Source organism: Notamacropus eugenii, chromosome 3 (genome assembly GCF_028372415.1).
Source record: "Notamacropus eugenii isolate mMacEug1 chromosome 3, mMacEug1.pri_v2, whole genome shotgun sequence".
NCBI lineage: Eukaryota > Metazoa > Chordata > Mammalia > Diprotodontia > Macropodidae > Notamacropus > Notamacropus eugenii.
Window position 1 is genome coordinate 304,524,684 of NC_092874.1, and position 25,668 is coordinate 304,550,351.

General features: G+C 42.5%; 1 protein-coding gene across 2 annotated transcripts in view; it reads left to right on the plus strand.

Annotated features, from left to right (window-relative positions):
- The window catches only part of MLC1 (modulator of VRAC current 1), a 40,884-nt gene that overhangs the window by 14,410 nt on the left and 806 nt on the right, over window positions 1-25,668 (plus strand). For both annotated transcript variants that reach the window (XM_072596510.1, XM_072596509.1), the window contains exons 7-13: window positions 1,313-1,414; window positions 7,144-7,245; window positions 8,848-8,919; window positions 13,994-14,110; window positions 16,522-16,578; window positions 22,350-22,472; window positions 23,737-23,904. In XM_072596510.1, the coding sequence (XP_072452611.1) occupies window positions 1,313-1,414; window positions 7,144-7,245; window positions 8,848-8,919; window positions 13,994-14,110; window positions 16,522-16,578; window positions 22,350-22,472; window positions 23,737-23,904 (741 nt within the window). The remainder of the gene's footprint in view (window positions 1-1,312; window positions 1,415-7,143; window positions 7,246-8,847; window positions 8,920-13,993; window positions 14,111-16,521; window positions 16,579-22,349; window positions 22,473-23,736; window positions 23,905-25,668) is intronic.

Here is a 25,668-nt window from a genome sequence, read left to right on the forward strand (position 1 = left end):
TGTTGAGGGGCACCATCCAGCTCCTCTGACCCATACACCTGGACTCAGGTTTTAGAGCTTGAGGGAACCTGGGAAATCACTTAATCCAGCTTCCTCCTCTTCTTCTGGATGAGGAAACTGGAGGGCAGATGTTTTCCAGAGGGCATAGAGCTATAACTGAGACACTAAAATGATTTTCTGAGGCCTTCCCTGCCTCCACCTGCCTTTCCCTCTCAGCTCCTCTTCCTCTTCCTAGCTTCTACCTGTCCCCCCATCACACTGGCATTTGGAGATTAGACTGTTCCTTCCTTGAACCCCTGGGTCTCTTCAAAATGGAACTCAGTCCAGCATGGGAATTTCAAAAAAGAAGGAAAAACGTAAATGGATGGATAAACATGTCCAACAAATATTTATTAAGCACCTTCTGTTTGCAAGACAGTCAACAGAAAGATAAAAACAGCATCCCCTGTCTCCAGGAGGGTATATCCCAATGACTGTTGTTGTGGGTGAAATTTAACACAAAGGTAAACTGAGGCAACTCTGTACAAATTAGCATTTCTTAGCAAGGGCATGTTGCTTGTCAGTAAATGGGTACGTAGCTTGTCTTGATTTATGTCACAGGCCACGAGCAGACAGGTTTTTGGGGGTACAAAACAGAACAGGATAGCTGACATCACAGGATTTCGGGAAATGTGATTGGGTATAGAGCTGAGATGCAGAGAACATGATTGGTTGGAAGTTTGGTCACAGGGGCTAGCAACGACCCCCTCCTCCTCTCTTGAGGCTAAGAAGTGCTCTTTGTTTGAGTCCACCTGCAAGATAGGGGGCCAGACTTTTCTGCAGCAAATCAGATCCTTGAAGGATGTCATGGTGGTATAAAGATATTAGACCCCGACTCTTTTGTTCACACGAATCCCCCAAGGTCAGCTAATTAGCCAAGGTAAAAACAGATCAGTGATTAGCAGGGGAGCTGGATTTTTAAACTTAACCTATTACAGCCCAGCCGAATTTTGAGCCAGGGTTGGACCCCATGACTGAAGCAGTTACAAGCCAAAATCAATTATTTATAAATTGGATCAATAAAAAAAAGATACAGAATTAATAGCGATCATTTTACTCTATGTTTTATGTCTGTAATTAAGGTGAACTTTGGTTATAGAATTACTGCTCTCTTAGGATTGAAAAAATAGATACCAAATTTGGAATTTTTGGAAAGAGATGGCGGTATCTCATAGACAGGACTGTGATTTATTGGCTCCAGTTTGTTTTTCTCGTGATCTTTCATTCTTTAGCTAATTAAATAAGAACACTGTTGTTATTCACTGTTTTTCAGATTCCAAGCTTTCAGATTTTGTTTGTTTCGACATTTGCCATCACAACAACATGTTTAGTTTGGTTTGGGTGTAAACTTGTCCTGAATCCATCAGCAATAAATGTGAGTTGCCTTAAAAATGAGAAATTACGAATACTTTTCTTCATACTAATCTTACACAAGATATGCTGCTACCACTACGTGGGCCCCTCCAGCACAGCATGTAGGCAGTGCTGCCTGAAGCTAGGGTTTGGAGATATTCTTGCTTATCTTTGTCTCACCTCAGCACAGACAAGGATTCAGTAGCTCAGGTATTCAGTAAATATTTGTTGAATTTCGTTTTTGAAATATTATTTTTACAATATTTTTCAACAAACATTAAGTGCCTACTGTGTGCCACATTGTACTAGATGCCATTATAAAATCATAATTATACAATTGTAAAAAGCAAGAGTTCCTGCCCCCAGGGGGCTGACTGTCTGCTGGGGAAACAACATGTCCACAATCAGGTCTAACTAAGTTCATTTGGGTTGGTGGAGATGCTCTGAGCTGCCAGAGCAGGGAAAGCTTCACATTTGGCGCTGTTGAGTTTTAGTAGACAGCATGGTCACATTTCTTGTTTTGTATGTTTGTTTGAATGTTTTTGTTGGTAATTACTAATTTGACACTAGAAAATATTAAAGTCAAGAATCAGGCTGTCAGAGGAGTGCAAAAGAAGACCCTCCCCCACCCCCCCAGCCAGACCAGGCCTCCTCTGATCCAGTCAGCTCAACCCTGAACTTGTGGAGGTGAGTCTGGGGAGCTGGAGTTCTGAGGCCACTCCTTGTAGTTAGAACTTTAGAGCTGCCTTAGCATCTGGTACCTCTGCAGTTTTACGTGAGCACCATAATTTTGGAGATTGTTCTTAGAAGCCACGTGAAGTTGAGGACAGTAAGTAACTTAGGAATTCACTTCAGTTCAGGTGAACTAGGCAGCACAGTGGGAGGAGTGCCAGCCTGGACTCAAGAAGATCCATCCTCAGATATTTACTAGCTGTGTGATGTTGGGCAAGTCACTTTACCTCTGCCTGCCTCAGTTTCCTCAGTTGTAAAAACTGTAAAACAGGGATCATAGCTGCACCTCCCTCACAGGGTTGTTGCTTAGGACCAAGTGAGAGAATATTTATAAAGCACTTAGCACAATGCCCAATATATAGTAGGCGCTCAATAAATGCTCGCTCCTTTCCCCCTTCCCATTAAGTGCCTACACTGTGCTGTGTACTAGTTATAGAAAGAGAAAAGCCAAACAACCCTGCTCCCCAAGTAGCTTGCAATATATTGGGGGCACAGTAGGTACCCGGAGAGGTAACTCTAGGGTGCCACATGGAAAAGTAGCAAATAACAGCCGCCATCTACGACCTGTTACAGATCTGCAGGTGTGGCAGGTGTGGGATTGAGCCTTGGCCTCACCAGTGGAAGCCGTCACAGGATCATGGCATCTTGGAGTTGAAAGGGACCCCAGAGGTCATCTCGTCTACCTTGTGCTTGAGCGGGAGTCTGTTCTCCAGAAGTGCCTGCAAAGGGTGGCCCTCCCAATCTAACGGTCAGGAGGTCTTCCTTACAGCTTCGCAGTTAGCACCCATTGTGCAACTTTGTGGCCAGATCCACATCGGGCTGCCTGCACTCTGGCTAGCATCCTCCCCCCAGCCTTGGATTCTGCCCCTGAGATGTTTGCTGGACTCTGATCAGGCCAGAAGTAAGTTACTTCTGCCGCAGCGTCCCTTGTCACTGCCCCTCACTCCCACCTCCCCCTTGTGCCTTGTCTCTCCCCATGTCAGAGGACAAGCCCTTTGAGATCAGGGGCTGCCATGCATGAAGGGCTTCGTGCTGCCAAGTGCTGTCCCTACTCCTGACTTTCAGCGACCTTCTCAGCCTAGAAGATTCCTCTGCCCAGGCAGCTCCTTCCTTTGGTTGGGCAGGACTCCTGGACCCTGTATTTTTAGGAAGGTACTTGGTCTAGCCATGGCCACGTGGGCTTTTTCATTCTTCTCAGGGCTCTCTTCTCCACTGTGCCCCTGCAGATATCTCCTCCTAGCCTTGGATATGTTGGCACCCCCTTAGAGTGGGAGGTCCCAGCAGGCAGGAGCTGGCTTCTTTTTCCTTGTAATTATTCCTCGAGCTTAGTTAGCACCGTAGTCACACTTCTCCACTCATTTATTCTTGAACCAAGCAAGCTAACTCTTCTACATGACTGTTTCTCACGTGGTCCATGACAGTTGCCAGGTTCCCTCTCAGTCTTCTTTTTCCCAGGTTTATCCTTCCTGCACACAACTGGTAGTGTGAGATCTGGCCATCTCATTGCCCAAGTCACTCTGCTCTGACCTTTCTCTTGCCCATCAGTGCCCATCTTAAACTATGACCCCAGCATGAAAAGTCCTGGAGATGTGGTCTGATCAGAGCAGCACCTTAGAAGAACGTGGTATTGCTGCCCTCATTCTGGATGCCAGGCCTCTTTCTTCTCATGTTATACTTTCTCAGTGTATCAGTCCATCAAGCCTGGTCATCTAGTCATGCTTCTTGTGGCCTGAAGTGCCTTCTCCTACAGGAAGCCCATTGGAATCCACCCAGTCACTAGGGTCCTCCTAATCCTGAAATTACGTTGTATGTGTAATCCAGTGAAAGCTGTTACAGAGGATGAATCTTGACTTCCAGAGATAATCACAAATAACACAAACACACTCCCCTGTCACATAGGAGGCACAATCGTCCATGCCCTCTGTACCACCTTCTTCTCCAGGGAGGGAAAGGGGATTAGGTTTGAACTTAGCTTGGTTCCCTTAGACCCCAGTCCCAGTCTGTGTCCAGCCCCACCCGGGCCCATTGGCTTCTGGGGGGGTCTCCATGCTTGGGGATCAGCTGCTGCACAGCCTCAGTCCTGCCCCTGACTCCAAGGTTACCCTGGCAGATACAACAGGCTCCATGTTAGGTAGTGAGGCAGACCTCAGAGCTAGTTTACATACTTGCATGATATATCACACATACATATATATGTATGCATAGGTAGATGTTGTGTTAGATTTTTTTAAACAAAGCGTTTTGTTTTTCTTTTATTTGTCTAGTGTGTTTCCTTTTTCCTTGTTCCCAGTTTCCTGTACTGTTTATCAATGTGTCCCTCCCACGGTTTCCATTTCTAGCCTTGCTCCTGCAGCTAACCCTTGAGCAAATTAAAAACAAAGACAAAAGCAAAAACCATCCTAAAATAAATCAGTCCATATTTTACAGTCTAGCAAAGCAAATTTCCATGTTAGCCATGTCCAAAACCATTTGCTTCTTTGTACATTTTAATTCAGCACCTCAGTCAGGTGAGGGTTCATAGGGTTTCATCTGGTGGTGAATGAGTTTTAGTCTTTCAAAGTCATTTTTCTCTCTAATGTTAGTATTGCACAAATTGTTTTAGTTCTACTTCTGCATCAGTTTGTAAAAGTCTTCCCAATTTCCTCTAAAATTGTCCATTTCATGATTTCTTCTGGCACAGTTACATTCATATACCACAATTTGTTTGGTTATTCCCAGGTCTGTGCTAGGACCAAGTCACTCATGCTGGCCTGTGAGGGTCAATGATTAAATTTTCATTATGAGCATTTATCCCTAGAAATTGACCAATGCTATAAATCAGGGCTTCGTCTACTGTTCTTATTGATTGATTGGTTTATAGAATAAAAGTGATAGAGAAATTGCTAATGGTAAGATTAAACGTAAAAGCGTGTCATGCATGCCTTTTTTTTCTTGGAGAACTGGTTGTTAATGGGCACATCCTTGCCCATTCCCCAACTGGAAGATAGTCCCTTAGTTTCCAATTTCTGGCTACTGTGAAAAGAACTGCTACAGATATTTTTGTACATATTATGACTTTTTCTTTCTTTGGTTTCTTTGGAATGTGGTTTTGTTAGTGGGGAATAGCTGAGTCAAAGGGTATGGCCAGTTTGGTAACATTTGGGGCACGGTTCCAAATGACCTTCTTGAATGACTATGGGGCCAACTTCGAACTGAGTGTGCCTGGTTTTCTCACAACCTCTCCGATGTGTGTCATTTTCCTCCGTTATCCTCTTTGCCAGTCTGATAGATGTGAAATGGAACCTCAAAATTACTTTAACATCCTTTTCTCTGATTATTAGTGATTCAGAGCATCCTTTTATATGGTTTGTAGACAGCTTTGAGTTTGAAAACTTTGAAAACTTCCTGTTCATAGACATTTACATGTTGGGAAACAGCTTTTATTAGTTTTACATATTTGCACTAATTCTTTATGTATCTTAGGAAATGGGAACTTTATTAGAGAAATTTGTCACAAAGATTTTCTCCCAGTTACCTGTTTTTCTTCTTATTTTTATTGTTAGATTTGTTTATGCAAAATTTTAAATTTTATGTCATCAAAATTGTCCATTTTATCTTGTGCGATTCTCTCTGTGGCTTGTTTACTTATGAACTTTTCACCTCTTTATAGATCTGAAAAGTGATTTCTTTTCCCTAATTTATTGAGGATGTAACTTTTAATATCAAAATTATGTATCCATTAGGAGCTTATCTTGTTATATGGTATGAGGTATTGGTCTAAGCTTAATTTCTGCCAGACTGGTGACCAGTTTTCCCAGCAAATTTTGTCATATAGTAGTTTCTCTTTTCCCAGTTACTGGGGTCCTTGGACTTATTAAACAAGGTACATGTTATGTTTATTTGCTTCCGTATATTGATTCCAAATCTTTTCCACCAATCAAATTTTGTTTTTAAACCAGTACCAAATTGTTTTTAGTGATTATGGCATTTTAGTAGAATCTGAGATTTGGCACTACTAGATCCTTCTTATTTTTCTCATTATGTATCTTAAGATTCTTGACATTATCTTCCTTTAGGTGAATTTTTTTTCCTTCATTAAAATTATCTAGGGAGTTTGATTGGTATGGCATTGAATAAATTAATTTAGGTAGTTTTGCCAATTATATTGGCTTGAACTACTCATGAGCAGTTAGTTTGTAGTGTATAATAGGCTGTAACTGAGATTAAAAGAATCTCTTGCAAGTTGCTTTTTTTAGGTGCATAAAGAGAGAAGTAGAACTAGGAGTTCCTTGGGTGAAGAAGCTGCAGAAGGGATTCTTTCCCTCTCCAGGGCTCCACTGTTTTTTTGGAGAAAGGAGAGGAGAGCTGGGAGTCCCTTGGTGTCCCACAGGGTGGGAGTGGCATCCTGAACTTTTGAACCAACTGCACTGTAGGACGGGATCAATTCCACGTGTGTGTGCACATGGGGGTATGTGGGGGTATGTATGAATAAGTAAATCACACCCCACTATTACTCGCTAGCAGTTTCATTTCCAAATCTTTACTTCTTTCAGTTTGATTTCTCTGTGTGTGTGCTGCCACACAGGCTAACTTGAATTCTAGTTCTTTGTCCATGGTGTCTAATTCCCTTATTGAACCGAGCCTTTCTTCTTGGATAGAGATTGCCTCATGCTCCATCTTTGTGTCTTCAGTGCCTCTGGTGGCCTGCTCTGCTGAGTCAGCTGTTTGTTTAGCTGAATTGAACATTCCTCATAGGTGCCCATCCAGTCTTAGCTTATAAACTCTTTTAATAGAAGATAATTAGCAATAGCAATAGTCAGCTGACATTAAATGCCCGGTACTTAGCACAATACTTGGCACATAGTGGACACTTGATACATGTTTCTTTAAAGAAAATGTATTTAGATACTCTTAAGAAAGCCCAGAATTTTTAGAAGTGTTAAGAGGGTTAACCTTAGAGTAGATGTGTACGGTAATTATTTTACAGAAGTTTGGTTTTTAAAAATGAATAATGTTTCTTCATTATCATTTTCTTGATAGATAAATTTCAATTTGATTCTGCTAATTCTATTAGAAATCTTAATGGCAACTACAGTGATTATTTCTGCAAGATCTAATGAAGAATGTTGTAAAGGAAAGAAGGTAAGCTTTTTTCATGCAAATTGTATAATTCGTATTATTTTCATTTTTAAGGTTTCCTAAATGCTTAACTAATCTCCCCCACCTTTGTGTGGAAATTTGACTTTATTTTTTCATATAGTCTTTACATATCGTTTTATAAGTAGAGCTTAGACAAAATATTTTGTTTTTATTTAAGTAGAAACTTAGAAGCATGTTTGGGTTTTGTATGTGTTTTTTCTTCTAAGCTTCCCATGGAAGATTCACCTGAAGTCCTTGAGACCTTCTGAACTGATCCTTTTAAAATGTTGAGTTACACATATAAAGCATTCAGGCTATTCATACCTTGTCTGACTGTTGTTTATGACTGGTCCTTCTCCTTTCTCACTTGTACATGATCTTAGCAACGTTGTTAAAACTGGCCAGCGTTTGATGAAAACAGATAGTGATCATTTAAAGTCATTCATTGAAATCCTGTCTGTGTCCTGAAAGGATTCAGGACTCTTGAAGCCTGTGTTTGTAAAATGTGAAACTTGGCAAGTTGTCCCAGGCTAGAAAGGATCTACACAGACACCAGACTCTAGCCTGTGTGTCTATCATGGGAAGAAGGACCAGTTAGACTGGTCTGGAAACAGATCATGGGTCAGCAGGTTGTAGGCCATTGTGTAGGTCAGAAAGTCGTGAAGAGCCATTTACTCGTAAATAAAAAAGTATTCTCCTGTATGTGTGGAGGAACCGTACTTGTCTTAAAAACAATTCATGAGACATGGCCGAGGGAGGGTTTATGTGAAATAGGTCTTGGGGTTCTTAGTGTGCTTAAGACTTGATATAAGTCAATAGGATGACATAGCAACCAAAAAGGAATGGAATTCTGGACTCCATTTATGAACATGTAGTGTTCAGAATGGAGGCAGTAACAGATTGAAGGTCTTCTTCCCTGGTCAGACAGAATGGCATGGACCAGAAGCTTCACATGGTTATTGATGGACTGACCCAGAGGTCTTCAGGGCATTGCAGTTGGTGACTGTTCTTGAAGCAGTGCCCGTTGCCATGTCTTTCTTTGTGTGGCTGGTGCAATGCCAGGCTTTGTTGTAAGTAAAGGAGTTTATAGAGTGCAGATTAGAGGAGAAACAATCAGATCTGTTTGTAATGGGGTGAATTGCCTCAGGAGGTGGTAATTTTCCCTATCATAGTAAGTCTAAAAGCAAAAGGTGGATGACTGTTTGGTGAGGTGGGTAGAGAAGCGATTCCTATCTTTGTTAGAAGTTGAAACACCCTTTCATTTCTAAGATTTGGATTCTTGAAGCCCTTGGAAGAACTCTGCCTTCAGGTTATCATTGGTCTCAGTAAGCCAACATAATCCAGAAAAGCTTTCTTTGACGAAGGGATCGTAAGGAGTTAGGAGTGTTTCTCAGGCTCTTTTATTCCGGGTCTTAAGGCTTCCCTACCACCTTTGACACTTTCTATTTATCGACAGCTTTGTTATGTGCATTCTAGGTGACAAAACTCAGTTCTGGTTCCCTTAGCAAAGACTGGAGATCTAGACCGAGCATGGCCTTCATTTACTTGTGCAAATGCCTATGTAAGAAACGATGTGGTTGCTTGACCTTGTTTTTTTCTTTTTAGAATGCCACATGTGATAGTTCCAACATTTTGAACAGTGTAACCTTTCCTACTCGAGTCCTGAAATCCTATTCAGTAAGGAAAACTTTCTCTTAAAGATATTAAATGGGAGGGAGGGTCAATGATGAAAATCATCTGTTAAAAGAAAATGATGCCATGATGTGTAGATCTTGCATTTGTGATGGAGCTGACCCTAAGTCATGCCACTGATTTGTGAAACTCGGCTAATTCATTATAAGCCTTCAAAACAATCTTAGTTAATAGAACACCTGTGTTCTTTAAGCCGCATGCCTGCGATTTTCCATCTGTACAGAACTTGAATGTCATTAATGTATTAAGAAACCATGCCAGCCTCCCATCTCACAGCTGCAGAAGCTGGGAATGGTGGTGTTCTGGAGCCAGCTCACCCCAGCTTGAGGGCTGGGGAACCAGCAAATGCTACAGATCCGGGCTTGACGTGATGGTTTATGGATCCTTTAGACTTAAAGAGATAGAGAGAATGTTAACGGTGCAAATTAGGCTTGAAAGGGCATCTTTTGTGCATCCCTCTCCCTCCCGGAGAGCCGGCTTTTTGTTTGTTGTTATTTTTTAATAATATTTTATTTCCCCCCAATTGTATGTTAAAACAGTTTTTAACATTTGGGTTTGTTTTTACTTTTGAGTTCCAAATTCTGTCCCTCCCTTCTTCCCCTCCCCTGAGATGCTAAGTAGTCTGCTATAGGTTATACATGTGCAATCATGTAAAACATTTCCATGTTAGTAATTTTGTGTAAGAAGACTCCAACAAGGAAGAAAGAAAGAAAAGGAAGAAAGAGGGCCTGCTTCAGTCTGTATTCAGTCAGTATCAGTGCTTTCACTGAAAGTGGGGAGTCTGCTCCATCATGAGTCCTTTGGGATTGTCCTGGATCATCGCACTGCTGAGAATAGTGAAGTCGCTCCCAGCTCTTCATTGTGCAACATTGCTGTTACTGTACACACTGCTCTCCTGGTTTGACCCCTTCACTTCGCATCAGGTCATATAAGTCTTTCCAGACTTTTCTGAAGTCTGATTGCTCATCGTTTCTTATAGCACGGTAGTATTCCATTGCAATCATATACCACAACTTGTTCAGCCATCCCCCAGTGGATGGGCATCCCCTCAATTTCTAATTCTTTACTACCACAAAAAGAACTGCCATAGTTTTATACATGTGGGTCCTACCCCCCTTTTTAATCTTTTTGGGACACAGACCTAGCAGTGGTATTGCTGGATCAAAGGATATGCACCACTTTATAGCCCTGTGAGCTATATTCCCAGAAAGCTGGTTGTTAAGCATTTGTCAACACAGCAGATGTGTTCACTCATTTTCAGTTGTGTCTGACTCCGTGCCCATATGATGTTTTCTTGGAGGGATTGGCCATTTCCTTCCCCAGCTCATTTTACAGATGAGGAGATTGAGGTAAACAGGGTCACCCAGCTAGTAAATGTCTGAGGCTGGATTTGAACTCAGGAAGGTGAGTCTTCCTGACTTCAGACCTGTGCCACCTAACTGCCAACAGTGCTGCTTAGGAAGTACCCAAAATACACCTCCAGCTTTTCCTTCATAATTACAGTGTTTTAGATTTCTCAAATTTCGGTTTCTCACAGCAGTCTCATGAGATAACGGGATCATGGGAAGAGAAATATTTTGTAGAGGAGAATATGGAGCCAAAAGAGGTATAGTGTGCTGCCTGGGGACATGTTAGAATAGAGGTTTGGGGACAGATTTTCTATCTGTAAAGCAGGACATCCCTCTCTGCTCCCTCTAAAGATACTCTAGTTTGTACATAGAGATGAATCAGGTGGTGCCTGTTGTGTGTCAGACACTGCGCTCAGCCCTGGGGAGGCAATAAACTCAATCCTTGTCTTCAAGGAGCTCACAGTGTAATTGAAGAGATAACATGTGAGCACCTATGTTCAAACAATATACAGACTATTGGAAATAATCGCAAATGAAAGGCTCCCAGCAGGTGAGATATTAGCTGGAACTGACGGGAAGTCAAGGTCGAGTCATGGTAGGAAGAGCCTGGGGGACAGCCAGGTAAAGGCTGAGAGTTGAAAGATGGAGAATCTTTTACATGACTGCCAGCTGGTTGGGGTCACTGGGTCCATCAGGCATAAGATGGTGTTATTAGATTGTCATCACCAAGAGGAGATCCTTAATGATGATCCAGCAGAGGCTGAATAGTCACTTGTCAGATGCTGAGGATTCCTAGGGCTTGTGGACTGTGTTGGATGACTGCTGGTGTCCTTTTCAGCTTAAATTCCTCAGCCACGCGCTTGCATCGTTTTTCTAGTAGGGGGTGGGATGGGGGCAGTGTTTGTAAATTAACAAGTGCTTGTTAAGCATCTACTGAGACCCAGTACTAAATAAATAATAATTGAGGAGAGAGAGGCATAGAGCATGGCAATCCTTGTCTTTAAGGAGCTTGCATTTTATTGGCCAACTGGATATGTGCACATGGAGAACAGAATCACAGGGACCATGGAGAAGAAGGCATCAGCAGTGGCATGGAACCAAGCAAAGTGTTCTTCAGAAGGTGATGTTTGGGCTGAGTCCCAAAGGTAGAACCAGTGATTACAGGAAGTAAAAGTGAAGAGGACAGAACGTTCAGGCTATGTGGGATAGATAAGAGAAGAAGGAACATTGGGGGAATAGAACTGGGAGTAGCAGGGGTGCCCCTGCATAAAGGTCAGAAAGGCTGAGGATTGAGAAGAGACCATTGAATTTGTCAATAAGGTGATCATTTGGAGAGATCAATTTCAGTTCAGTGATAAGATGGAAAGCTGATAGAAGAGATTTTATGAGTGATGAGGAAAAGGAAGACAAGTGTAGATGGCTTGTCTGTGAAAGGAAGGCTAGGTAAAGGCTGAAAGCTAGCTGGGATGGTAGGATCCAATGTATGATTTAGTTTAGTTTTTTTTTTCAAGGATGGGGCAGACTTGGGGGTGTTGCAATTGAAATTAAGGTAACCTGAGGCATGAAGTTCTGAGCACGTTCAATTTATTGGTAAGGCTAGCAATTACCAATAAAATGGTTCTCTTGGCTCCTCAGTCAGCTCAAAGATCATGAGGTGGAGCTTACTAGCCTTCATGTAGTTTTGGAAAGCACAGGAGAACAAAGAACAGGCAGTATCACAGTCTGAAGTATCATAGATGATGGACAGAAGTCTGGAATTCAGGGGTAGCAACAAGCCCTCCTTCTGTCTTGCTGCCGTGAAAAGTGCCACCTCCATGGCTAATTAATATTCCTATGATAACAGAGCACACTTTCTTGAAGGAAAGCCAGTGTTGCAGAGATATAAGGCTTGTTAGCGAGATAACATCTAAGTTGTACATGGATGTGCAAGGCTCCTTAGTGAGATAACAGGTCTCCTTAATTGTGTGTGTGGGCAATAAGATGTGTAGAGATGATATATTCCTTTGTGGAACTGAGGTGATGTAGGGGACAACCGAGCTGAGGAAGGAAAGCTGAACTTGTGAACATAGAAACATGGCTTAGGCAGTTACAGAATAGTACCAAATATAACACACAAAATCAATATTTGGTTTTCTCAGGTGTGTCTGTAACCAGCAGTAGATGGAGACATGACAATCAGAGAAAGTAAGGGGGAAGAGATGGGGTCGTGATGTACATGTAGAGGGCCCTGTTTAAGAGGAGAGGGTTCTCTTCATTGTAAACTGGAGTAAAGGAGGAAGACAGTTGGGAAGGACAGTGTTAGGGGGTACGGAAGAAGGCAGGAAGAAGGAAGGAGCTCACAGGGAGTAGTAGATGTTCTCAGTAATGAAAGAAGTGAAATTTTCACCTGAGGGAGGGAATAGCTGCCATGCAGACATGAATTGTTTCACTAAGAGTTTGACAGTGGGAAGGAGAATGTAACCAGAGCTGGCATGTTGGTTTGGCCCAGTGCTGAAGAGTAGAGCGATTGGAGGTAACGGTGAGGACAAAGAATCGGATCAGGAGGAGGAAAGCCTTGGATTGGGTTGGAGTCTTTGATCAGAGGCTGGAGCCTGCGATGTGTCGCCCAGGACTTTCCCCTATGCAGGAGTCTTGCCCTCCACCTTGATTGTTGCCAAGTTACAGTCTAGTCAAGGAAGAAAGAAAGCTCTTTTTTTGTGGTTGCAGCTTCTGGTGCTGCTGCTTTAGTGGCCATTTGTTAGCTTCTCTTGGGACAAAGGTGACTCAGTTTTTCTTTCTCTGTTTCTGCCTCCTGTTACCATGGGGGAGAAGGCTGGTGAAAGCTGACTGTGGAATACAAAGTGGGCAGAAGTAATGGCAAAGGAAGGAATGGGGGAGGGCTTTCTTCTGGCAGCAAGGGTGGTCAAAAGTGCCAAAGGAAAGCTCCTATGGCATGAGGACAAAATTGGGCTAGTAATAGTAGAGAAAACAGTGGAGGATATTTTTAGTGAAAAATGTTTTCACACTTTTGTTATCACATACTCCAGCTTTTAAGCTCTGGTCAGTCCAGAGTTTTGTGCAGGGTAGACAAAGAGCTCATCTATGTGAAATTCTAGCTCGTAGTGCTAACAGAAACTCAGTATTTTTTATTATTCTCAGAGTCGGATCAGGGCATTTGGCTCCATGGTTGACTTGCAATTCAGAAGTTTGTAACTCCAAAGATTTCCTAAATTTGTGCATGGTTAAAGACAGAATTCTGATGGTATCGGGCTCAAAAATATTATATAGGAATTCCAAGTACTAGTCAGAGCAATGCCAATGAACCAAAAGCTCAACAGTCAATTAAGTCTGTGTGTAACTTAACCTTATATTCTCTCTTCCTCTCCCCCTCTCTCCTCTTACCTTCCATCCCTCCTCTACTCCCTAACCCTCTTCCCTTTCCCTCCCCTCCCCAGACCCCAGAATATCCTTTCTTCTACTTGTAGGCCTGCTCCCCTCCTGGACCCACCATGTGTGCCTTCTCCCACCATAGGAGGAGATCTTTTCTTCCCCATCCAGCCATGTTCTATCTTAGCCTTATCAGTAGATTAGGAAGCTGCATGAGGGCAGGACTGACTTTTGTCTTTGTAGACCAAGCACTGAGCATAGTACCTCGCGCATAGTAATTGCGTAAAAAATACTCATTGAATTTTACTGTAGCTCTTACATTTTATTTTTCTGTTTCTCTTCAGGTTATTGAAATAATTGTTGGAATTTCTGCAGTGTTTGGTGGCATAATCGCTTTGAACATGGATGTATTGGTTTCAGGCCCATACCTTTCAGTGACATTCTTTTGGATTTTGGTGGCAGTAAGTAAGGAGGAATTAAATAGCGCATGCCTGTGGGGATTAAACTATAGAGCTCTTAACTGTTTGTTGGCTGATTAGTTAATATGGAGACATTATGATTAATTTGATTAATCATAATCATAATCATAAATCATTTTGATAATGCTTTGTATTCCTTTTCACAGAAGTCTTAATAATAAATTAAATTCAAGGTATTTATTAAGCACCTGCTATGTCCCTGTAGTCACTACACCGCCCTGTACTTGTAGATTTTACAGTTTGTTAGGAGGTTATGAAGTACACACAGGTTATGTATGAGAACAAATACAGTTAGTTTGAAAGTGAACATATTTCCTCTGACACTCAAAAGATGTAAACATTCAGAAACTTGTGGGGAGGAAAGGGAAGTCAATGGCAGGAAGGGGACTGATAGTCAGAAATCGTCCAAGGCTTTAGAGAATAAAGGAGAGACAAGATAAAGAGGAGTCTCCATATTGTTTCCCTCTGAGAATATTCTGTGCAAGAGGGAGATTCTCTCAGCTAATCCTTGAAATCTCAGCAGCGTCTGAGGGGGGCGGGGGATAAACATCCAAAGACAAAAGGTAAGATCAGATCTTCGAATTTCCAGATCTTGTCTGGTTGTGTGCTTTTATCCTTTTAAAAACTTTCTTATAGATTACATTTTTTCCAGTCATCAGAAATCCACTTTCTCACTCCTCCCACTCCCCCTCACTGCGCCCCCCACCCCCATTGAGAACTAAAGAAAAACAAAAAGCCATTACAAACGTATAGTCAAACAAAACATATGTATACATTGGCCATGAGAAAGTGGCTTACTCTAGGGGAAAAAATGCTTTAATATTTTTTTACTTTGATCCAAAGAATACAATTGCAAGACTATTTTCAATATTATATTATGTGAAATTTAAGTACTTTCAAATGGTTTTTAGCTATTTAATCCACAATGTATTATGAAACCCAGGTTCAGTTAATGAATAACTACAAAACCAAACCCCCCAAATCAAAAAAGAACTAGCTCTGCAGCTGCATTTGGAAGAGTCAGACTTGAAGAGTGTTCCCATTGGGCTGAACAACCTGTGGATGGTCACTGTGGGTCCTTGTTGGTCCCTTTAGAAAAATCACATTTTGCTTCTTTGTTGGCATTGTCTCCCTTTGTGTCTTCATATGCAGATAATGAAGCACTATCTGTACCTTACAGATGAAGATACTGGGTCTAGAGAGGTTAAGGGATTTACCCACCAGTGTTAGAACTTGTTACTAACTGCCTCAGGCCCTGGAACCACAGCACTGATTATGTGGTACTGAGCTAGCTGCTGGAGATGTATGGGGAGCCTCTGCTACTGCACTTGCCTCACCACTCTGGGCCTCCCTTTCATTGTTTCTGCACTTTAGTGAGTTGAGCCCAGTGGCCTCTGAGGTACCTTCCTGTTCATCCTGTTCTCCCTGCCCCAGAAAGAGCACGGCTCTGGAGTTGGAGGAGCTGAGGTCATGTCCCAGGTTTGATGCTCATTACCCTCGTGACTTTGGCCAAGTCACAGGTCTTCAGTGTCCTCATCTCTGAAATGGCCCCTCTGAGGTCCCTTCCAGTTCTAGAATTAGGATCATCTCTGATCCTCACAGTGACCTTGGGAGCTGCCTGAACCCCACAAAATACCTTACATTTGAAAAAAAAAAAAAGGCTACAGTTTGACTTATTGTCCCATTTTGATTTACTGTTCTTGGGGAAGAGAAGGTGAGGCTGGCGCTGTAAACCAAGCAATAATGTCATAATTTTCTTCTGCTTCTGAAAAATAGCCAAGGACAGTCTCAGGGTCATAAAAAGTTTGAGTGGATTTAACTGGTGAGGCTTTCCTATGGTTTGTTGAGTTATTGAATAACTCAATTGGAATTTCTAACATCTGAATATGTGTATGTGTTGTGTGGATGTAGATATATGTTCGTCTTTCTAAATATTCTCTCTCATTTTTTATATTCATTGACGAATTAATTCATATGATACTTGGTAAAGCTCCTTATAAAATTTCATAATACCTTTACGACAAATATGTTTGACAAGATTTGATACAATTAAAAGAGGGTAGATTGATTTCTTGAAACAAGTGCCCTTGTTTGACCTCCAAAATTGCATTTTTGAAACGATGTATTCACACTTCTTGATGATCCACATCTTTCTTTCACAGTTGATGAATGGGATACTTAGACAACAAGTGACATGTCCCTTTGTGTTTCCTGTGCAGACATTTGCATTAAACATTTGATTTATTGGAATACCTGTACGGATTCACACTGTAGCATATTCCCATTTCACATTCACTCTGGAAAGTAACACTTGTTAGGGGCCAGGAGTTTTTTCTCTAACGGAAACAGCATAAAGACACTATCATCAGAAAATGCCTTTGCTTTCCTTTCAGTGCTTCCCAGGTGCCATTGCAGGTCACGTGGCAGCCGAGTATCCGAGTCAGTGCTTGGTAAGTACAGGCTGATTTCTTGTCTCCTTTTCTTGGATCACCCCCTGGTAAGCAGAGTCAGTCAGTCAATGTGTGTTGAATACTGATTGGTCTCTCATTCTGGGCTGGATTATGTGGCAAGGCTCTGACAGAACTGACAAGAAACCTGCCACATTTTAGCAACAGCCATCGCTCACAACTGGGTGAAATGGGAATGGATGTGGTATTCCAGGGTTCAAGGCCACCAATAGAGCCATTTAGGAAACAGGAACCTCTCCAGAGCTAGCTCTCCAGTCCCTGTGTCCATTGTCTCTTCTCTGAGCTCCATTTGTATACTTTTCACTGCCTGCTGGTTATTTGAAATGGGAGATGCCCCATGTGGCACTTCAGGGCTCTGTTTTTAGGCTTCTTTCCTCCTCATTCCTCCTCCAGATTAACCCCGGTTCTGTGGGAGATGATGTCTTCCTTCCTGTCATCTCTGTTCTTTCCAGTGTCAGTCATTCTTCCTGTCTCTACCCTCCCCCCCACCTCCCGCCTCAATATTCTCAGTTGCTGAGTCTTGTCCAGTGTCTCTCCTCAACATAACATTTCTCATGCTTCTCATCTCCCTTTTCTTCTCTCACAAAGCCTCTACCCCTGTTTAGGGTCTTGTCACTTCCGACTTGGGCATCTGTAGCAGCCTTCTTTTTTTCTAGTCTACCCTCTACACAACTGCCGTGTTATGACTCCTGAAGCATAGGCCTGCTTCTGGTTAAGACGGCAAAGTGCTAGGTCCTAGGAAGGACGTGGCTAAGAAAACTGGAAAGAGCTGCTCTCAGCTCCTCTGTGCAGGCCTGGGCTGCTCCAGAAGTGCTGGGGTGGCAGAGAAGGGGCCGGTGCTGCTCCTGGCCCAGCTTCTTCTGACCCTTCACCTCGTGTTTCCCTGAGAACGGCTTTGGGGTTCATGGGATCTCTTAGTTGTCTCTGTATCTGACAGCTCACCCAGCAGGTTGGATCCATCAGCTGCTTTCAGGAGTGCACTTCCTCTGTCCGATGTGTTAATGCTGTTTGTGCCGAAGCTTCTTTATTTCTATGTCATTAAAATGACGTTTTTGCCTTTTGTGATGATCCCCAATGAGCACCCACTGTCCTTATGGCTGTTACAGTTACACGATCTGCTCTTCTCCTGATTTATTTGGGATACAGTTTTAAGTATTCAAGTATTTTAAGTATTCCTCTGTCCATTTTGTCTAAGCAAGTTTCTGCTAGCTTGATTCGCAGTTGTCTCAGAAGTTGTTTTTTTTTAAAATAGGAAGTTCTTTCTTAGGTAATTTATGTTTTCAGTTTTATCAAACACCAGCTTTTGGTTCAATTATTCCTGATTCTTCCTTGTCCAAACTGTTCCATTAAACTACTTTTCTATTTTTTTAACCAATACTAAGTGGTTTTGATGATTCCAACTTTATAATATACATTAAGCGTCAGTGAGTTAAAAAGTCAAAATATAATCCATTCCAAATATGAGCAGATGCCTTTAAAGACTTTTCAGTGCTAAGTCATCATTATATCTAACTAACCATTCTACAAGAAAAAGCTTTTCATTCTGTTGTAGAGAGTTCCTGTTAGAGATGAGGCTTTATGAATTGCACTGCTACAGAGTACTCCAGGTAGAGGGGAGACACAGACATTACTACTAGCCTGGAAATGTTATACCCCTCCTTGGCATTTTTTAAAAAAGATTTATAGTCATCATAGATTTGGTCCTGAGTCCCCATTCTCATATATATTACATTTATAACTTTGGTCTAGTCACTTATCCTTTCCCATCCTCAATTTTCTCACCTATAAGTTCAGAAGAATAGATGATCCCTACACTCTCTTATAGCTCTAAATCTAAACCTTATAGGCCAAGTAATAGAGTGAAAAGACAAAGCACTGGATTCAGTCATATGAATGTCTCAACTTTACTGCTTCCTCATGACCTTGATCCTCTCTGATCCTCAGTTTACTCATCTAAAAAGTGAGGGAATTGTATTAGATGACCCATAAGGCCCTTCTTAACTCTAAGACCTATGATCCTCCTTAATGTTTTGCTAATGAAATTATACTCTTAAATAATTTTTTCTTGTCTCTCCATCTGAGAGGTCAACTATCTATATACTTGAAATGTCTGACATCTTAGGTAAATTTTAATTTATGTGGGGGCACAAAGCACTATTTGTTATTGGCATTTTTCTGTACCCCTTGGGTGGTAGTTTGCTGATTTGGACAGAAAATTTGTGTTTGTGTATTTCAGACAATATTATTTTCTACTTGATCACTAATTATTTCAGTACTTCAGCATCTTGTCTGTGAACATATTGCTTTCCCTTGATGGTCAGATATGAGTTGTAGGTATTAACAATCTAATTGTCTCTGATTTCATCAGTGTGCCTGATTTCTCCATTGATGTTTACTTGTGTGGTTGTTGTCCATGCTGTTCCTTCTCTCCTCTGTAGGCAGAGTGGGGGGTGGAGGGGACTTTACTCTTGAGCTTTTGATGGTACATGATTGTACTTCAACACAGACCCCACAAGGTCCCATTCTAACTACCGTTCTGACCTACTCCTTCCACTGTGCTTTCTGGAATGATTGTTCATAGGTAACAGACTTGCTTTCATCTTAACATTTTTCCTTTCTCACTCATTTTGTGAGACATGGCTCCCTCCATAGAATATTCAGTCATTCAATAAGCATTAAATGCCTACTGTGTGGTAGGCATGACTACAAAGAAAGGCATGAGGAGATGGAGGTGAGGAAGAAAAGGCATTCCAGGCATGGAGAACGGCCAGAGAAAATACCTGGAGTCATGAGGAGGGCCTTGTTCCTGAAACAATCAAGAGGCCAGCTCCACTGGATCAAAGATTATGCCCTGGGAAATAAGGTGAAAGAAGACTGGGAAGGGAGGAGGGGGCTGGTTACGAAGGGCTTTGAATGCCAAACAGAGCATTTTGTATTGGCTCCTGGAGCCACTGGAGCTTATTGAGTAAGAGGGTGACGTGGTCAGATCTGCACTTTAGGAAAATCTCTTTACTGGCCAAATGAAGGATGGATTGGAGTTGAGGGAGACTTGAGGCAGGAAGACCCATGCACAGACCATTACAATAGTCCATATGGGAGATGATGAGGGGCAGTGTCAGAGGATAGAAGGGGGCATATTGGAGAGGTGTGGAAAAGGTGAAATCTACAGGCAACAACTTGGATATTGTTGGAGGTTGGAGGGGAGGGAAGAGAAAGTGACGGATCCAGGATGACTACTCAGCTGTGAGCCTGAGGGACTAGGAGGATGGTGGTACCCTCTAGAGTAGGAGGGGGAAGTAGTTAAGAGGGCATACGGGGAAAGAGAATGAGTTGTATTTGAGACATGTTGACCTTAATATGTCTCCTGGACTTAGAGTTTGAGATGTCTGATTGGCAGTTTGTAATGGGGGATGGGAGGTCAGCAAAGCAGTGACGGCTGCATCAACGTAGAGATGATCATTGAATCCCCAAGTGAAGTCGTCTGGAAGGAGAAGAGAGTCTAGGACAGAGCCCCTGTGGGACACACACAGTTAGTGGGTGTGACTGAAAGGAAGACGAGAGGAAACAATCAGGTGAGTAGTGTCCCAAAAACCCAGAGAGAAGGGAATAATAAAGAGAAGAGAGTGATTGATCAGCAGTGTCAAAGGCTGGAGAGAAGTCAAGCAGAGTGAGGATTGAGGGAAAAACCACTGGGAACTTTGGGGAGAGTACTTGGGGTTGAATGATGAGTTCAGAGGCTCAGTTATAGAGAGGAAAGAGGAGAGGAGGAGGAGAGGAAATGGAGAAGCTGACTGAAGACACTGGAGAAGCTAGGAAAGATGCCAGATATTGTTCATAGGGATGGAAGGATCAAAGGATATTTTTTTGAGAATGGGGGAGAGGGCTTTCTTGGCCCCCATCTCCAGTACTGGTTACCCTTTCACTGAAACCCTTCAGCACACTTGTAGAGGTGGGAGTCAGAATACATCTTGCTAACATTGCCTATTCTGGGCTCTCTATCACCGTCTCTCAGTAACCTCTCCTACTTTAAGTAAGATCTGTCATTTATTTATTTCAGTTTCTTTCCTTTGACCCTTGGACTATTGTGATAGCTGATGGGGGAGGTGTCCTGCCTGCTGCAAGTCTCTGTCCACTGTAGTCCATCCTCCATTTGGCTGTCAAACTGATCTTCCTAAAGTACAGATCTGAACACAACAGTCAGTAATTCCAGTGCCCCTCTGGCCTCCAGGATCAAATATAAAATCTGCTTGGCTTCAAAGTCCTTTGTAACCTCCTTCCCTCCTTCCCAGTCTTCTTACACCTTACTCCCCCTTCCCAACACACACTCACACTCACACAAACACACACACAAACACACATAAACACACACACACATACATACACACACACTCACTTCAGTCCAGTGACAATGGCCTCTTTGTTGACTATGAACGAGACACTTCATCTCTCAGCTTTTGGCATTTTCACTGAGTATATCCCATACCAGCAATGTTCTCCCTCATCATCTCCACCTTCTGGGGTCCCTCACTTCCTTCAGGTCTCAGTTAAAATCCCACTTTCTACAGGAAGACTTCCCCAGTTCCCCTCCATGCTTGTGTCTTCCCTCTGAGATAATGTCCATTTTCTCTTGTATGTTTTGTTTGCATGTTGTCTTCCCTGTTACACTAGGAGCAGCTCCTTGAGACCAGGGTCTCTTTGTACCTCTCTGTGTCCTCAGTGCTTCGTGGGGTGTCTGGCACGTAGTTGGAACTCAGTAAATATCTGTATGTTGGCTGGTCTTATGTGGGTCCCAGGGTGATGTGTAGGCTATCCATGCTTTGTCTTTTACTTTTGTTATGTGACTGGCCCACTTTGTTCTTAGACTTGGACCATATCTTTTATATTTCTGCATATAATTCATCCTTAATTTGCTGTCATCTGTTTACAGTCGTCATGCACATCTCTGCTGCCTGTCACTTCACTTCTTCTCTGATTGGGGTGTTCCATGATTTAACTATAAAGAATCACCAAAACAGGTTCCCATGAGAAGCCTGAGATCATGAGAATCATAGCACTCTTTCCCAACTTGGATCTAGCCCTCTCTCTTCCTCTTGTTCAGTTCTGGACCTGATTCACAGGCCATTGAGAGTGTTCATCCAAGATACATGTCCTGATGGACCACCTGTGTGAGTTGTCAGGATGAACACATGTTCTCAGACACAGAGCTTCTAGAAGGAACAGATAGGGCAGGGAGGGCTCCAGACCTTTGATGGAACCAGCTCTGTCCACATATGTGGAGAACCTTCTTGGAATAGAATTGTTAAGGTAGCATTCCAATAAAAAGCCAGCTCCTTTTTTATTCACAATTCCTTGTAAAGAATCAGGTGACTTAATAAATGTTTTCTGCATTGAATTCAATGAAATTTGTCTTTGATTTTGATGCTGGAAGCCTGTTTTAGTATTTCTCCACTGCTGACACCTCACCCTGGCATGGCAGTGGCCTTGTTCTTGGATGCAATGCCAGTAGAGAATACACTCCTTGGTTCTACCAAGTCAGAAAGGCTCAATGGGGTCAGGTCAGCTCAGTTAAGCTGGAGCCCCCTCCTCAGGCCAGAGGAGCCCGTGGTCTACATTGTTAGAGGACGGTGGGTGGGACAGCTGTGACTGCTGCTGTTGCTCATTCATTCCTCCATCAGGAGGGTGTCTGTCCGGCCTTCGGTGTGCAGAGAGAGTCCCAGACCTAAGATGCAACGTTTTTGCCTTGCTTTGAATAGGTCGAAGTTCTGATCGCCATATGCAGCATCACTTCTCCATTATTGTTCACGGCCTCTGGATATTTATCTTTCAGCATAATGAAAATTGTTGCCATCTTTAAAGATTATCCACCAGCAATCAAAGTATGTATGTCCCTGATTGACTTTGAGGGAGTAACAAAAGATGTATCTCTACTCTGCATGTTGCTTACAAAAATGAAATGGATGAGTTTTCTAAATCTGTCATATTCCTCATTCCATGCAGCACAATAATGTTCCATTTCATTCACATACTTTTGTTCAGCCATTGACCGCTTGATGGGCATCCACTTTGTTTCCACTTTGGCATCAACAGAAATGCTGCTGTGAATATCCTCATACCGATGAGGACTGTTTCTCTCTTTGGGGCGTAACTAGCAGTGGTATCATCGAGCCAGAGGGGCACACCAGTTAGTGACAATGGGAATGTAATCCTCAATTGCTTTTTAGTATGGTTGGACCAATGCCTGGCTCCACCTGCCTTAGAGCCCTCCCCCTTCCTTTTATTAGTGATTTGAAGCATTTTGTCTTATGGTGGATGGATAGCATACGTTTCTTCTTTGAAAAACAAGACCATTTTTAAACATTCATTAAACTGACAGACATTTATTAAAGACCTTCTATTCGGAAGGATCTGCTGGGTACTATCAAAGATAAGAAGTGACAGTACAATACTGATATAACAACAGTTACAACAATTTAAGTCTTACAGGGTGCTCAAGTTGGCCAACTGCTTTACAGACATTATCTCATTTGATCACATGGAGTTTACAGGGTATAAGACAGATAGCTGTAATATAGAGTATTACATTAACAATGGAGAGTTACAAATGATGTTGCAAGTTTGGAAGAGGACTGGGGAATTTATGCACTAGAATGAAGAGGACAGGATGGAGGGGAAGCAAAGACGTCTTCACAGAATGGGTGCTGTTTTAAATACAAAGCTTTGAAAGTAAGACATAATCCTTGTCTTGATGGTCTTGCGTGGATGAAACATGTGCTAGGATGTCCTGGACTAGGGTGGACTTTGGACTAAGTGGCCTTTGACACCTTCTGAGCTTTAGATCTAGATTTCATGAGCCCACCTCTTCTCTTTTTTGACTGTTGACTGGTCAGCTGGTTAGCTTTTGGCTAATTGTTTGTTGTGGCTTTGCTGAACCACAAGATTATTTCATTCTGAACAGGGCATTAGAGATTGTAGGGTCCAGTACCTTCATTTTAAAATTGAGGGAAACAAACTCAAAAGCCCAAAGCCTGGACAGTTCCCTAAAAATGAGTTTTATAGGCCCAAGTCTATTCTTTGCCTGTAAGTCTAATTTTAGCTTCCTTGACTTCATTTAAAGTCTTTTCTTGGCCACATATGTTTCAGCAATCTTATGATGTCCTTCTGTTGCTCCTAATGCTGCTGCTGCTGATCCAAGCTTTCCTTACCATTGGTACTGTTGTACAATGTGTTACGTATAAAATTAAAATGAAGTTGCAAGACTCATCTTGGGGAACTTCCCCAGTAAATAAGCAAGACTACCAAACCGTGGAGGTGAGTATTTTCTCTTTGGTGACTTGGCTTTTCCAGTAATGGAATCAGGAAAGCATTTCCAACTCTGTAGTTTGTTCTGAAGAGAGTTCTTTCCTTTGCTGCCTTGGTGAAGTAGAGCTGTGGCTTTCTAATCCATCAGTTGCTAAGCATTTATTCAGCACTGACAATGTGACAGGCACTGGGTTCAGTATTATCACTGATGCCCATGAGATTACATTCCCACAGGATAAACAACATTGACAAGCCAAGAGCCACAAATTAGATACAGACTACTTGCAGAGTAGCTGTAGAAAGGGTGGTGCTAGTAGCCAGGAGACTTCTAAGGCAGGTTACACTTGCCTGGATTGAGTTTTCCAGGAAGCCAGGGAAGAGAAGATGAAGCAGAGAGGAGGGAGAGCATTCCATGAACTGGGAGTGGCCAGAGCAAAGACTTGGGAATCAGAGCTAGAGATTCACGAATGACCTACCTCAGGTTGGCCAATTTTGGCTTGACTGTAGAATGTATGAGGGGGGCAGAATATAAGATTGGAGAGGTAGGAAGGCATCAGGTTGTGAAGAAATTTTCCCAACAAAAGGATTTTATATTTGAATATTTGGTCCTAGAAATACTAGGGGACCACTGGGGTTTGTTAGGCAGGGGTGTGGCATAGACCAGTGCTTTAGAAAAATCACTTTGGCAACTGGAGGAATGATTGGAGTAAGAAGAGAGAGAAGTTAGAAAGAAATCTGTCATAATAATGCAAATAAGAAGTGGCAAAGACCTGAGCTGAGGGGTCATCGTATGAATGGAGAGAAGGGAATTATTTACAAGATAGCGTAAAGAAATAACTGATAAGATTTGGTGATTATAAACGTGAGGAGACGAACCAGAGTGTAGGATGACGTTGAGGTTGTGAACCTGGGTAACTGCAAACACAACAGTGGGGATGTTCAGAAGAAGAGAGGCTGGGGAGAAAGATCATGAGTTTTGTTTCATTCATTGATTCCTTCTGTTTCAACAGTCTCATTCAAACTGTTCAATAGGCATTTGGTGGTGTGGGACTGGAGCTCGGGGAAGGGGAATAAAGAGGCCAGATAAAGGGATCTGGGAACCAGTACAGAGAGATGATTATTGAAGCCATTGGAAATGATGAGATCACCGGGGGAAAGCAGAGAAGAGAGAGGAGAGTCTAGGACAGAGGCTGAGGGGGCACCCCTAGGTGTGACATGTATGAAGATCCAGCAGAGGAGACTCGGAGTGTGGTTGTATGGGAAGGAGGAGAAACAAGAGCAGTGATGAAAACCCAGGGAGGAGACCAGAGTATGTAGTAGAAGGAGGTCAGCATTGATAGATGCTGCAGGGAGGTCATAAACGATGAGTATTGAAAAGAGTTCATTGGATTTGGCGATGAGAAGATCCTGAAGCTTGGAAAGAGCAGCTTCAGCTGAGTGACCATCTCAGAAGCCAGATTATAGGAGGTATCAGAGAGAGTGAGAGCAGAGGGGTATGGGCACCAAATAAAGGGGACACCTCATTCTCAAGGAATTCAGCTGAGAAAGTGAGGGAAGATAGAGGGTCATAGCTGGTAATAAACTGATGCAGGATGGAGGCTCACTTAGGGCTGGGACTAGGTTGTACTTTTGAGATAAAAAAGAGGCAAGAGCATGAAAAGTTGCCAAGAATGTCAGGAAGCTCCCTGGTAGACTCACTTCCATAGTCATTCAAGGGCCTGGTTTTTCTCCTTTGCCTTTTCATTAGAGGAAAAGAACTAGTTTTAACTAAGT